At 40.8% G+C, this 14,582-nt stretch overlaps 1 protein-coding gene across 6 annotated transcripts in view; it reads right to left on the minus strand.

Moving 5' to 3' along the window:
• SFXN5 (sideroflexin 5) overlaps positions 1-14,582 on the minus strand; it is a 534,682-nt gene that overhangs the window by 247,753 nt on the left and 272,347 nt on the right. For all 6 annotated transcript variants that reach the window (XM_033953624.1, XM_033953617.1, XM_033953601.1 and 3 more), the window contains one exon: positions 2,566-2,681. In XM_033953624.1, the coding sequence (XP_033809515.1) occupies positions 2,566-2,681 (116 nt within the window). The remainder of the gene's footprint in view (positions 1-2,565; positions 2,682-14,582) is intronic.

The following is a 14,582-nucleotide window of genomic DNA, read 5'->3' on the forward strand; positions in this document are numbered from 1 at the left end:
TGGGTGAATCGATTCGAATCAATTAGTTAAAAAAAAAAAAAAATCGGCCTGGCAGATTCGGAAGTGCTGCAGCCGGACGGGAGGTGGGGCCACAGGACGAGCCTAGCACACCTTCCTGGTCGCCTGAAGATAAGTTGCTGGCCAGCCTGCGGGCCAACAATAACCTGGTGCTGCAGGGATGCTCGTCCATCGGGCTGCGGCTGGTGCTGGAGTACCTGTACACTGCCAAAGTGACACTATCACTGGACACTGTGGAGGAGGTCCTGTGGAGCAAGTTCCTGCACATTTTGCAGGTGACGCGCCTCTGCATGCAGTTCCTCAACGACCAGATCTCGGTGCAGAACCACAAGCAGGTGTGTAAGATCGCCGCCCTACATGGCCTGGAGGAGACCAAGAAGCTGGCCAACAAGTACCTGGTGGAGGATATGCTGCTGCTCAACTTCGATGAGCTGTGCGTCCAGCTTGACTCACTGCTGCCACCCGTCAAGTCCAAGCTAGCTCTTCCAGATGTGTGTGTTCTGGCTGGAGCACGAGCACGAGATGCACATGCAGCATGCGCCGGACCTTATGAAGCACCTCTGCTTCACCCTCATTCCAGCACCCAAGCTCTTGGAGCATGTCCAGTCAGTTGACTTCATGCGCTTCGACCCCCATCTGTCAGAAGCTGCTGCTCGACGTCATGAACTACTATCTCATGCCCTTCAGGCAGCATTGCCGCCAGAGCCTGGCTAACAGGTAAGAGGGTAGGGGGGTTACATCCAGAATGTGTACAGTATGTGCACAGTACAGTCCTATGTGTATAGAATCAGCACTGCCTTCGTGTGTGTGTATGTGTGTGCAGTCTGTGTATAATATATATGCATACAGACTGCATACTGTCACTCTCATGGGTATATAGTTTGGAGTATGCTGCTATGTGCACAGCAGTCATGTTTGTATTGTCAGCACTGTTGTCTGATATGTACAGTACATGCACACCACAGATCTGTGTGTTCTAATATGGTACATGCATGTGTGTGTATGCAATCAGTACTGACCCATGTGTATAATGTGTTAAGTGTAGAAAAGATACATCAGTGCTATTCCAAAGGTCTTCAGTGAACAGGGGCCAATGTTTACATTTGTACTGCCACCCCCCAACACACACATTCACACATAGGTATCAACTCTGACCCCCACCCCCCACCCCAGCCTGCCTCCCAAATGGTCTAACAATCCCGGTTTGACAGAACTACAGTCAGCTGGCAGTGCAGTGAGACTAGTGCTTCTCTAACCTGCTCTTCCTGTTGCTGGTGCCTGGTTCACAGTTCCCATGTGATTACAATATGTCAGATTTGAAATGTGTATCCTGCCAAAGCTGGTTTAAGGCCGCGAACGTGAGCTAGGATTTAACAGAGAGGAAAAGTCTTTTTTGTTTGTTTATTTTGTTTACACCACAGCACCATTGTGGGTAGGAGAGGGCAAAGAGGCTATAAAATAAACCCACCAGGATGTTTGAATAAAACACCCAATTGGGCAGGAAAATTTAATCGAATCGAATTGAAAAATCGATTCAATAGGCTGAATCTAATCAAATTTTTTTTTTCCTGATTCGGGCAGTGCTAGTGTATAGTGCCCCTCAATATCTCTCTTCGCTTCTCTCTCCTTAAACACCTCCCAGAGAACTCCAATCCTCAGATAAGTCACTCTTAACATTACCCTTCTCCTCCACTGCCAATTCCAGACTTCGTTCCTTTCATCTAGCTGCCCCTATGCCTGGAATAAATTACCCGAGTTTGTCCGTCAAGCCCCTTCCCTTGTTTATAAGCAGACTGAAAACCCACCTTTTTGGTACAGCTTTCAATCCTTAACCCTACTCCTCTGCCATCCAACCCAGCCAGCTGATTAACCATTTCCATGACATCCTGTTTGTCTGTCTTGCCTGTTTAGATTGTAAGCTCTTTCGAGCAAGGACTGTTTTCTTACTCTTTGTGACTCTGTACAGTGCTGTGTGCGTCTGGTGTCACTATAGAAATAATTAATAGTAGTAGTAGTAGTGTTCTAAGCATTTGCAAAGCTCATTAGGGAGCTCCTGAATACATAAGCAGCAGAATGGGTGGGCCCCAGAGACCAGAGACCCACCAATATTTTGCACATGACAGTGTTAGAAACTAGAAAGCTTGGAAGGTGGGCTGGAATATTGGTTTGTTCCGCCCCTCCAAACAAAAAGATGTTGTACTGCCATTGCATAGAGCAGTTCAATTAAAAGCTCTGCAGAGGAAGAGAACAAAATCTAAAATAAATGCAATTGAAAGATGATCCTATTTATCCTCAGATTCAAACAGGCCATCATTTTGAGTTGGCTACATTAAGGAGCATTGATGGAAGTGATCTAGCTCTCTAAAATATACTATACAGTATGTTTCCTCTTTGATTCCCTAAGCTTGATTCATGCAGACTTATTCAATAAATCCACAGCTTATGGGTCTCCACATATATCCTGCTGGTTGATAGCACATTTTAAGAACTTAATTATAATGAAACAATTTTTACAATATATAAGGAAAAAAAAACATAAGGACATACATGTTTTGCCGCGATTCTGGAAGATCCAATAATCTTTCCATTACTGTCGAAAACATCAATGCCTTCTTCCAGCTCACTGTGCCTCATAAGAATGACATTGCAAATATTGGCACTGGCTGAAGAATAAAAAAAGAACAAATCAAATCCACTTATAGTATTCTGCCAGCACACTTTCACAGAAGCCCCATGGAGCCACCAGACACAAGCCACAAATTTTGGCAGTAATAACAAGTCTTCACATTCATGGAAATCCTTCTCAATTTTTGCTTATGTTGTAACATGTTTCTTGCAGATTCCAGCATATGATAAGAAAAAAAACAACTTAAGTTTTGTTAATCTAGTCTATAATGCCTATAGAAAAACCACCCAGAAAGTCATATGCCATGTTCCGATGCTACTCTTATATGCATCAAGCAGCATAATTAAACAAAAATATTTTTAGACAATTCAGTTGGTAGTCCAAACAAATTACGTCAAGGCCCTCTTCTATTAAGCCACGGTAGCGCTTCTGCTGCAGGAAATGCTCCGACACTCATACAATTCTTATGAGCGTCGGAGCATTTACCACGCCGGCTTGTGCTAAAACGCTTGATAAAAGGGGGCCTAAGACTTCTTATTCTCTTTCATATTTTCAAGAAAAAAATATTATACGCTTTTGAAAATCCTCCTTGATCACGCCTAACCTTACAAGTGTTAACCAGAAAAGCCCTGCAGACATGTCACTTACAGCATAGCATAATGTACACAAATGAAGGAAACCATTAAAAACAGGCTTGATAGAAATAGAACAGCACCACACCAGTTATTCCAGAAAGTGTACAATTATAAGAAAAATATAGTATGGGGAAAAAAAAGGAGACCAGTGAAGACAGCCAAAAGAGAAAACAAAAGAATTATATGAAATATGTAAGCTTACACTTTCAGAAGCCCAGATAACACTTCTGAATGAATGTAAACATATCACGTTTTAGTGGACAAATGTTTGTACCACGTATAAATATGAAAAAATGAATGCAGAGTGTTTGGGGTTTAGCAGTACATTTAATAGAGTGTGGAGTCCATTGACTATATTTGTAACATCATAATAATTGTAATGTATTTATTTATTTAGGTAGTTAGTTTTTAGGTTGATAGAATTCCTTACACATCCAGGGGAGGAAGGGAGGAGGGAAAGATATTTTGTTTATTAAAATACTTAATTATAATATTATAATTACATAATTTGTCTTATTGTAGTAATTTGGTAAGGGGGGGAGAAAATGATTGTTCTAAGTATAAATTGTATGTTTAATAATGCGTTTTATGAAATATTTATGTTCATATAATTGTATTGCATTGTCAAAGTTTAAAAATCAATAAAGATTTATTTAAAAAAAACAAAAACAACCATATCAAGCCCAATTCTATATAGATCGCCTAAAACAATCGGTACCGACTGATGTGGCACTAAATGCGATGCTATAAATGTTAGGTGCACTATATAGAATCACGCTTAGCGCCACCTAAGCAACATTAAGCGCACTTTATTTATGCCAGGGTTTTCTTCGCCTTAATATTTGCACCTAGGTTAGGTGTCTAACAGTGCCTAATTCAAAAAGAAGCCCTTAACTATTAAAAAAAAAAAACCCCACAATCTGCCCCTAACCACACCCACTTTTAGGTAGGCGCTTTGGACTAGGTACCTGCTTTTTATAGAATCATGTTTTTCGAGTTAGACACCTAACTTCCAAATAAGTCAAATTAACGGTAATTATCAGGTGTTAAGTGCCAATTATGAGTGCCAATTAAACCTATTAACCCCCCTCCTTTTATGAAGCTGCATTAGCATTTTTTATCACTGCCCCCGGTGGTAAAAGCTCTGACGATCATAGAATTCCTATGAGCATCGAAACTTTTATCGCTATGGCCAGTGATAAAAACCACCAATGCGGCTTCATAAAAGGGTGGGGGTGGGGGTAAGTTAGCTTCCTACATTGGCCAGACACGCTGATGTAGGCCTTAACTTTAGACTTATTACATAGAATTTGCTAGATCAGGAATAAAAAAAAAAGCTGGAAGAACGGTGTCTTCAATATTATATTTACAAAGTAAATGCTCCAGAGTCTCCTTTTAATATTTTTTATTCCTTTATAGAGAAAGGAAAGGCAATTGCAGATACAATATTGATAAATGTCCACTTTGATCCTTTAATTCAATATGTACCTTTCAATGAAGGGATGCAAGAGACTACAAAATGTGTGCAACCAGCACCACGCTTGACTAGATTAGTCTAGCACTCTTAACATAAAGCTGTTAAAATGAAGCTCAATTTAAAACCTTGCAAATAAAGAATCGGAGCAGCACTAACTTCCTGTAAATTTGCAGCAGCTGGGCTGCAGTTATTTGTAACTTTACCATATTTTGGAGTGTTCCATTAGGCAGATGATTTTATAAAGGATTTTCCACATGTAAAGCCTACCTATAATACCTTCATATAAAACAATGTATTATAAATGTAATAATAAGTAAATGAAACTCTTTTTCTGGGACCGTGTATTAACTTATTGTTATTTTTTTTTTTAATTTAAAACCTGACACAGAGCTATGGATTGAAGCACAATTGTGGTAGTGATTTTATTTTTTTTTTTTGGGGGGGGGCAGATCAAACTTCAGCTGCAAGTGTGATTTATTGTTAGGATAGTGTTGCTACAGCTGTATCTATTCTAGCTTTATATATTATCTTTTGCTGTTTCAAGTTACTGATTTTTGGGAAGTTTACATAAATCTGTTTTTTTTCCAAGTCATTTTAAAAAATTTATTTATTTTAAAAATTTCTATACCGTTTTATTGCAAAACAGTTTACAATAAAATTACATATATAAAATATTGAAACCGGTCAGAACAGATAAAAACAAAAGCAGAAAGATTCAGGGCTCCTTTTTTCAAGGTGCGCTACGGGGCTTAGCGCGGACATTTCATCACGCGCTAACCCCCGCGGCAAGCCAAAATACTAACGCCTCGTCAATGGAGGCGTTAGAGACTAGCGCGGCAGGCAGTTTAATGCGCTACCGCGCCTTAATAAAAGGACCTCTCAATCTTTGCAATAGGTCAAATGCTCAAAGAAATGCATCAACGAATAAATGCATTTTCAGCAATTTCTTGAATGAACAACTATCCCCACATTTCCGAATTTGACCAACAAGGCCATATGTATATGAACTGAAGTCTATACAGTTAGTTTATATGAAGGTCCTATGAAAACTTTTTCTCTTACTGATTTGGAGTAATAAATGGCTGTTTCTGAAGGCTCTTTTCATTGTCTGATAAGACTTTATAAACCAAGCATAAAGTATTCACCTCTTTTACTACCCTGTTATAAAATTACTCCCTATGCCAGTAAGCCTTTATGGATGTGCTCTCATTGGAAACAAAATACCTGTAATATTTCTTATTATGTTTTGTATACAAAAGAAAAACTAACAAATGTTTATTCATTTTTAGTTTCATTTTTGGACTAGCCATGATCCCATTGACAAACATGTGAAAAGCTCCCTATGGGTTTGCTCAATTAACACCCCTCCCCTCCCAACCACCATCCATCAAAACCTAGACTGTATAAATGCACCACAAAATTTAAAAAATGGATGGGTTCCCCCCACCCTCCGTATTTTACCCGATTCTAGAGATCCAATGAGGCAGGGATGATTCCCAGTCACACACCTGCATACCACTGCAGTATTTCAAAATATAGCTGATTGACTCCAGAAAAGTGTCATTTTGGAGAACAGTTCTTATTCTAAAATGGCACTGGTCTTATCTATCTAGATTAGTGCTACTAACTGGGATTTTCTGGAGATCAGATAGTATCTCTGAATATTCTTACAAACTGCCTCTTCCCCTTGCGGATTGTGTTTGGTCCCATGAGGATAGGGTGGTCCCAGAATTCTTGATCCAGATAGTGACAACTCAGTTTGCTACCTGGATAATTCAAGGCAGAGAGAAGACTGTCCTATGTTATCCAGATGAATATTGTCACTACTCAGACAAGTTCCTTCATATTCAGCGCTGGAGTCTGAATAGCTGCACCAGATATGTTGATATTTTTTAAAACACCTGATTTTATAAATGGTAAGTCCCTGTAGCTGCCTAAATCTGATATATTGTAATCACAAAATAGAAATAAAATTATTTTTTCTACCTTTTATTGTCTGGTCCCAATCTCTGGTTTCTGTTCATCTTCTGTTAACTTGCTCAAAATGGTCTCCTGCCCATTTGACATTTTCTTTCTCTGTACCTACCATACATCTTCCATCTCTGTACCTTCCACTGCCATATCCAACATTTCTTTCCCACTGTCTACCATCTCTCTTTTCTCTCTTTCTCTCTTCCCCTGCCTTCTACTCTGAGTCAAATTGCTCTATTCACCTCCATACAGCATCTCTTCCTAACCTCCCTCCATTATCATGTGCAAAATTTCTCTCTCTCTCCCCCCCATGCACCATCTCTCCCTGCCCTCCACCTTATATCCAACATTTGTCCCTCTCACCCCTTTTTACCTCTTTTTTGCATCTCTCCCTTCTCCTCCACTCCATGTCCAACAATTCTTCCTCTCTCCCCCCATGTGCAGCAACTTTCCATCCCTCCTTCCTAGCCCCCTATGCAGCAGCTTTCCATGCCTCCCAACCCCCTATGCAGCACTGCCTGATTGACCCCCCTCCCCCCATGAGATGTGACAAACCGTTGGGTCTCCTAAAGCAGCAGCGGCAATGACTGGTGGTCAGAGGCAGTGCTCTGAACAGGCTATTCGTGGCCTACCCACCAGGGCTTCTCTCTACTGCGTCAGTGACATCAGCAGTGATGCAGCAAAGGGAAGACCCCTAATGGGGCAAGCCACGAGTAGCCTGCTCGAACTCTGCATCTGCCCACCAGTCATTGCCGCTGCTGCTGCTTTAGGAGGCCCTGGAGGTATGTCAGGACTCACCAGGGGGATGGTTGGTCAAATGAGTCCAATTCACCAATGTGAATTGGTGAATCGGGCAGCACTATTCCTTCCTCTTCACATGTACTTTGAATTGACTGCAATGAATCCACCTTCACATTCCAGGAACCCAAAATATTGAACAACCTCCCACTACACCTGCGCCAAATAAGCAGAAAAACGTTAAACACTCACCTTTTCTCCTTGAACCAGTAACACAAACTCAACACTCTCTTTAATTTATCATTCATTGTTCACGATCTCTGATTGAGAATCTTATTGTAAACCACATTGAATTCTAGTCGGAACTTGTGCTAAAGAAGAAAAATGTATGGTATGGTACAAAATATGATTCTTTCTCACCTAAGACTGCACTGGCTACCTATTAATGCTTGCATCACCTCCAAACTATCATGGTAATGTTCCACATCCTATATGAAAACTCTGCAGAGCCACTTATAAAACTTTTTCATGAACTCCTAGTCAATATCAGACAAAACTTAAGAACATAAGAATAGCCTTACTGGGTCAGACCAATGGTTCATTAAGCCCAGTAGCCCATTCTAATGGTGGCCAATCCAGGTGACTAGTACCTGGCCAAAACCCAAGGTGCGCTAGGGTTTGTAGCACACACAGCGTGTGGTAGTCGAAAATCTACCACCTCCTAAAAAGGAGGCGGTAGTGGCTAGCGCGCTCGGGAATTTAACGCACGCTATTGTGCGCGGTAAGGCCCTAGCGTACCTTTGTAAAAGGAGCCCATAATATTCCATTAAGGTCTAATTCACATCAAATATCCCTCTCCACCTTATACCCAACAATTGTTCTTAAGCATAAGAAAACATAAAGTATCCCCAACCCCCTCCCCACCCTGGACGTGTGTGTACAGAGGAAAAAATAATATTCATTCTATACAATATTTTGTTAATGGCTCCCAAACATCCCTAAATTTCTTAAAATGCCCCTGCTGTATGGCTATTACCCGCTCCATTTTAAAGATTTGGCTTAACGAGTTCCACCAAAAAATATAATTCAGCCGATCCCAATTTTTCAAATTTTTCATAATTTGCTGTATGGCAACCCCTGTCATAATGAGCAAAAGTTTATTATTATTAGCAGATATTTGGCTCTTAGCTCTCATTGATGTACCAAATAACACCGTATCATATGATAAAGCCACCATATTCTCCAGTAAATTATTCATTTGACCCCAAATGGAATTCCAAAACTGAAGTATCAATGGACAATAGAATGGTAAATGATCTAATGTCCCAGCTTCAAGATGACAATGCCAGCATCTATTAGACTTAGAGCTATCTAATTTCTGTAAACAAACTGGGTTCCAAAATGCTCTATGTAACAAGAAAAAACAAATTTGTCTCATAAATGCCAACAGCACATCGTACAGCACATCCTCCAAGCCCAAATTCGTGGTCATTGAGATGCAGTAATTTGATGCTTTATCTCAATTCTCCAAATATCACGAAGACTAGTCTTTGGTTTCTTATTTAAAAATCCAGATATTAATTTATACCACTGAGCGGCCTGGTGCCCCAGGAAGTCCGCCCGCAAAACATAAGACCGGCAAGCTATATTGATTTTCAAGATTTTTCCATTCAGGGAACTCCTCTGTTTCTGTGGTGTTACATTGTATGCAGAATCTGGCTTCTTGGTAGTTCAATTTAATTTTTGTTTACATATTTCTATTTTTAGTTTGTGGTTACTTATTCCATACTAGGTGAAGATGTATTTGTGTGAAAAAGACATGGTTTTCTGTTGCCACTGACTATGGAGAATTGATCTGTACTGATTTGGCTTGTTTAGTTTTACAATGGATGTATTGATGTTATAGTGCTCACTGCAATGTTTAAGATGCTGTCTTTTCCTAGGTACACCATTTGTTGTGCAAGTCATGGATTATATATAGGAGAGAGAGTGTTAAAAAATGATCGGTCCCGGGTATCAAATATGCTAGGTATACCAATGTACTAACACAGGGATCTCAAAGTCCCTCCTTGAGGGCCGCAATCCAGTCGGGTTTTCAGGATTTCCCCAATGAATATGCATTGAAAGCAGTGCATGCACATAGATCTCATGCATATTCTTTGGGGAAATCCTGAAAATCCGACTGGATTGCGGCCCTCAAGGAGGGACTTTGAGACCCCTGTACTAACAGGTTGAAAAAAGATCTTTAACTTTTTACAAAATTGCATTTAATTACATTCCTGTACAGACCACCATCAAGCAGCAGGATGATTATTCTAACACAATGCCGCTTTGCAAGAAGAATGGCTGTCAAAACAATTTCTTAGATCGAATTCCTATCACAGATGGAAAGTACAAGCATGTTAAAAAACGTATTGACCATGAATTAATATATAAAGGCAGAAATTATATTAGAGGAATCAAATAGCCAGGGCTAGAACCCAAAATTATTCTATGAATCAATAAGGAGGAACCCAAAATTATTCTATGAATCAATAGGAGGAAGAACATAGAAAAACAAAAAAACTATATTGTAATGATGGGATGCATCCTACTAATGCAGGGAAAAAAAAGTCCTTGCTGAGAAATTCAGGCAATATGTTTCTAGGCATTTAAACTAGAAGGTTGGGGTGGCATATGGATGCAGGTCACTTCTAGTGGTCACCCCCAGCAAAAGACAAGATGTGACAATAGTAAAGATAGCAATGTAAACAACAATCTTAGCAATTCACTTCTTAGCAACACAGTAGGAAGTGAGACTAAACAAAAATAAAATCTATACAGAAAATAAGAATGCCACTGAAATGTAGCTGGAAAACAATGACAACAAAGTTCATGATTTGCAAGCCCTGATGTTAGAGGCAAACTTAGATATTGTTGCAATAATGGTTCAGTGATTCCCATTAATAAGACCTTTTGAGGAAGAACAGAACTGGTCAAAAAGGTGTCATACAAGCTTTGTATGTGAGAAACAATACTCGAGCATTTCAAATGCAGGGGGCCTTGGGAAAAGGAAGAAGCAATATGGATCACCTTGAAAAGAGAATATGGAACTTTGTCTACACGGGTGTTGTCTATAGACCTCTGATACAATCAGAGCAACTCGATTAAGATTAAATTGCTCTTGCTGGGTGATTTCAAACTACTGCAAGTAGATTGGAAAATTCCATCTGCAGAATTGGAAAGAAGTAGAAGGATCATGGATGCATTTCAAAGTGTTATGCTCAGACAAATGGTGACAGAACAAGGGAATGTGTAACATAGTAAACGACAGCAGATAAAGACCTGAATGGTCCATCTAGTCTGCCCAACCATAAAGGCTCCATAAATTAATCATTTAATTTAAATAGTCCTTTTACTTAGATATTTTTGGGCCAGAAACCCAGAACCCTGCCCAGTAGTGTGCTTAGGTTCTATCTACTGAAGTCTCCATCAAAGCTTACTCCAGCCCATCTTAACCATCCCAGCCATCAAAGTCCTCCCCAGCCCATCCTCAATTGAATGTCCATATATGGGACACAGATTGTGCAAGTCTGCCCAGTACTGACCTTAGTTCCTTCAATATATACCCATTATTTTCTGATTACACATCCTCTGTGTTCATCCCACGCCCTTTTGAACTCTTGTCACTGTTTTCCTCTCTACCACCTCCTTTGGGAGTGCGTTCAATGCATCCACCACCCTCTCTGTAAAGAAGAATTTCCTAACATTACTCTTGAGTCTAACACCCCTGGACCTTAAATTATGCCCTCTGGTTTTACCATTTTCCTTTCTCTGAAAAAGATTTTGTTCTACATTAATACCTTTCAAGTATTTGAACATCTGAATCATATCTCCCTTGTCCCTCCTTTCCTCTAGGGTATACACATTCAGGACTGGCAGTCTCTCCCCATACATCTTCTGGCGCAAACCTCCTACCATTTTCATCATCTTCCTCTGGACCGCTTCAAGTCTTCTTATGTCCTTTGCCAGATACGGTCTCCAAAATTGAACACAATACTCCAAGTGGGGCCTCACCATCAACCTATACAGGGGCATCAACACCTTTCTTCTACTGGTCACGCCTCTCTCTATATAGCCTAGCATTCTTCTGGCAACAGCCACCGCCTTGTCACACTATCACCCTAAAGTCCCTCTCCCCATCAGTGCACATCAGCCTCTCACCTTCCAGCACATAGGGCTCCTTCCGATTTCTAATCCCCATATGCATTACTCTGCACTTCTTTGCATTGAATTTTAGTTTACTGTTCGTGCACAGAAATCAAATATAAACACACATAAAGTGACCAAAAACCTGGTCCCTCGACTCAAGTTTTGCTAATTGGGCTACTGCATCGGAAGTTAGCAGTTTTGCTAACTCCTGTTGCAATAACCCAATTTCCCTTCGAGCATACTCCCTCCTGATGACGTGTTAGCAAAACTCAAGGGGCCGGGTTTTAGGTCACTTTCAGGCATTTATATTTGATTTCTAATTATTCAGCAGTAGGAAGCTATATGGAGAGACCTGCCTCATCTTCAGATAAGTAACATACTTAGTTGTTATTGTTATCATTTTGACGTTCGCATTGTGGGACTAGCTGCTGTCAAGATGGTCCCAGTCAGCTACCACTGCTCACAAGTTTATTAGAGCACTATGGTACACAGATCTACCTGAACTGGAAATGATTTTCAAGGATGATGATGTGGAGGAACTGAAAGAAATCTCGGTGAATCTAGAAGCCCTTGTTTTGGACATTTGGGGCTTAGGCTTTTTTTAGGTTGATTATATGGTATAAGTTTATTATTATTATTAAGTTCTTATATACCGCCATACCCAAAGAGTTCTAGGCAGTTCACATCAATTAAATTAGGATCCGGTCTGAACACGGATTTACAACATTTTGTAGGAATTACAAGCAACGAGGAAGGAAGTATTGGGGTTTTAACAGAAGTTTATCATAGTTGGATTGGAAGAGACGAGGGAGGGAGAAGGGAACCAAGGGAGGGGAGGGGGAGAGAAAGGAGGGGGTGGGGCGGGAGTTGGTTTGTTGCAGGAGAATAAGGGTTAAGGGTCCTGTTCGTGGAAAAGGTATGTTTTGAGAAGTTTTCTGAAGTCGAGGTAGGTCGGGGCCTCGAGCATCATTTGGGCTAGCCAAGGGTTCAGCTTTGCCGCCTGGAAGGCGAAGGTTTTGTCAAGGAATCTTTTGAGCTGGCATAGTTTTATGGAGGGGAAAGCAAACAGCTGAATTCTGCGGGATTTCTTATTGGAGCAATACATAGTGAAGTGGGGGGAGAGGTATTTTGGTGATAGACCAAATACTGTTTTGTAGCAAATGCAGGCAAACTTGAAAAGGACTCGGGATTCGAAAGGTAGCCAATGCAGTTGGTGGTAGAAGGGAGTGATGTGTTCCCATTTGTTCAGGCCGAAAATGAGGCGGACGGCTGTGTTTTGAATCAGTTTTAGTCTTCTGGTGATTTTCTTTGTGGAGCTCAGGTAAATGATATTACAGTAATCCAGTATGCTGAGAATAGAGGATTGGACTAGTAGGCGGAATGCGGTGTCATCAAAGTATTTCTTTATGGTGTGAAGTTTCCAGAGCACCGAAAGACCTTTCTTAACAATGAGGTCGGTGTGATTTTCTAGGGATAAATGTTTGTCCAGCGTGACTCCCAGTATTTCTAATGCTTGTTCGAGTGGGAAAACCAATCCTTTCACTTGAATTGTGGTGTCTTTGATTTTGTCTTTGGGGGTGGCCAGGAAGAATTTTGTTTTGTCCGGGTTTAGTTTTAGTCTGAAGGAGAGCATCCAGAGTTCTATCTGACTGAGTATGCTAGTGATGTAGGTGAGAAGTTCCTGGGATAGACTGGTTAGAGGGATGACTATTGTGATGTCATCTGCATAGATGAAGAATTTGAGCTTGAGTTTGTGTAGGAGGTTACTGAGGGAGGCGAGGTAGATATTGAACAGGGTGGGGGACAGGGGGGAGCCCTGCGGAACACTGCAGGAGTTATCCCAGCTGTAAGAGAAATTGTCATTTTTGCGTACCCTGTAGGATCTGTTTCGTAGAAACCCTTGGAACCAGCTGAGGACCTGGTCGGAAATGCCAATGTGGGCCAGGCATTCCAGGAGAATAGTGTGGTCGACTAGGTCAAACGCACTGCTCAGGTCAAATTGCAAGATCAGGGCACTGGAGCCCTGACTGAAGAGTGTGTGCAAGTGGTCAAGTAAGGAGGCTATATTGGTCTCTGTGCTGTGGTCCGCATGGAAGCCCGATTGATTGTCGCTTAGGATGTTGAATTTTTCCAGGTATGCGGAGAGTTCTGTTTTACTGCCCCTTCCGCAATTTTGGTGAATAGCGGTATGCTAGCAATTGGTCTGTAATTGGAAGGGGCGTTGGAAGGTTCCTTTATGCTTTTTATGATTGGGGTTATTAAGATGTGGCCTTGCTCTGGAGGGAAGTTTCCTGCGGATAGTAGGGAGTTGACCCATGATAGTTTAGACATAGTGGTGGTCTGGGCGTTTAAACAGCTGAACGTAGAGGCAGGCCATTATCCAAAAAAACCTCCTTTTGGACTTTTTTTTGATAATGGACATTTTCCCTGCTTCTACTTTCAACGTTTAAGGCCTTAGGCCAAAAGGGGACTTAGATGTTTTTTTTGATTATGCCCCTCTTGGTGTTTAAGAAATACAAAAAAAAAAAAAAAAACCTCAAGGAGAGGAACAAAGAAAGGAATACAGGATGAAACTGAAAGAATTCAAGAGAGAGATATGTCTGGCAAAAGCGTAAGTGGAAGAGCAAATGGCTAGAAATATAAAGAGGAGAGATGAAATTTTTTCAGGTATATTAGTGAAAGGAGGAAGGATAAAATTGAATTGTGAGGCTGAAAGAAGCTATGAACTGCTATGTAGAGAGTAATAAGGAAAAAGCAAATGTGCTAAACAAATACTTGTGCTCTGTTCATGTAAGAAAATCCTGGAGAAGGACTGCGATTGGCTGGCAAAGGTACATATGAGAATGAAGTAGGCAAGTTACCATTCATGTAAGAAAGTGTTTATGAATTATTTGAAAAATTGAAGGTGGACAAAACCATGGAACAG

This window comes from Geotrypetes seraphini, chromosome 1 (assembly GCF_902459505.1).
Source record: "Geotrypetes seraphini chromosome 1, aGeoSer1.1, whole genome shotgun sequence".
Classification (NCBI taxonomy): domain Eukaryota; kingdom Metazoa; phylum Chordata; class Amphibia; order Gymnophiona; family Dermophiidae; genus Geotrypetes; species Geotrypetes seraphini.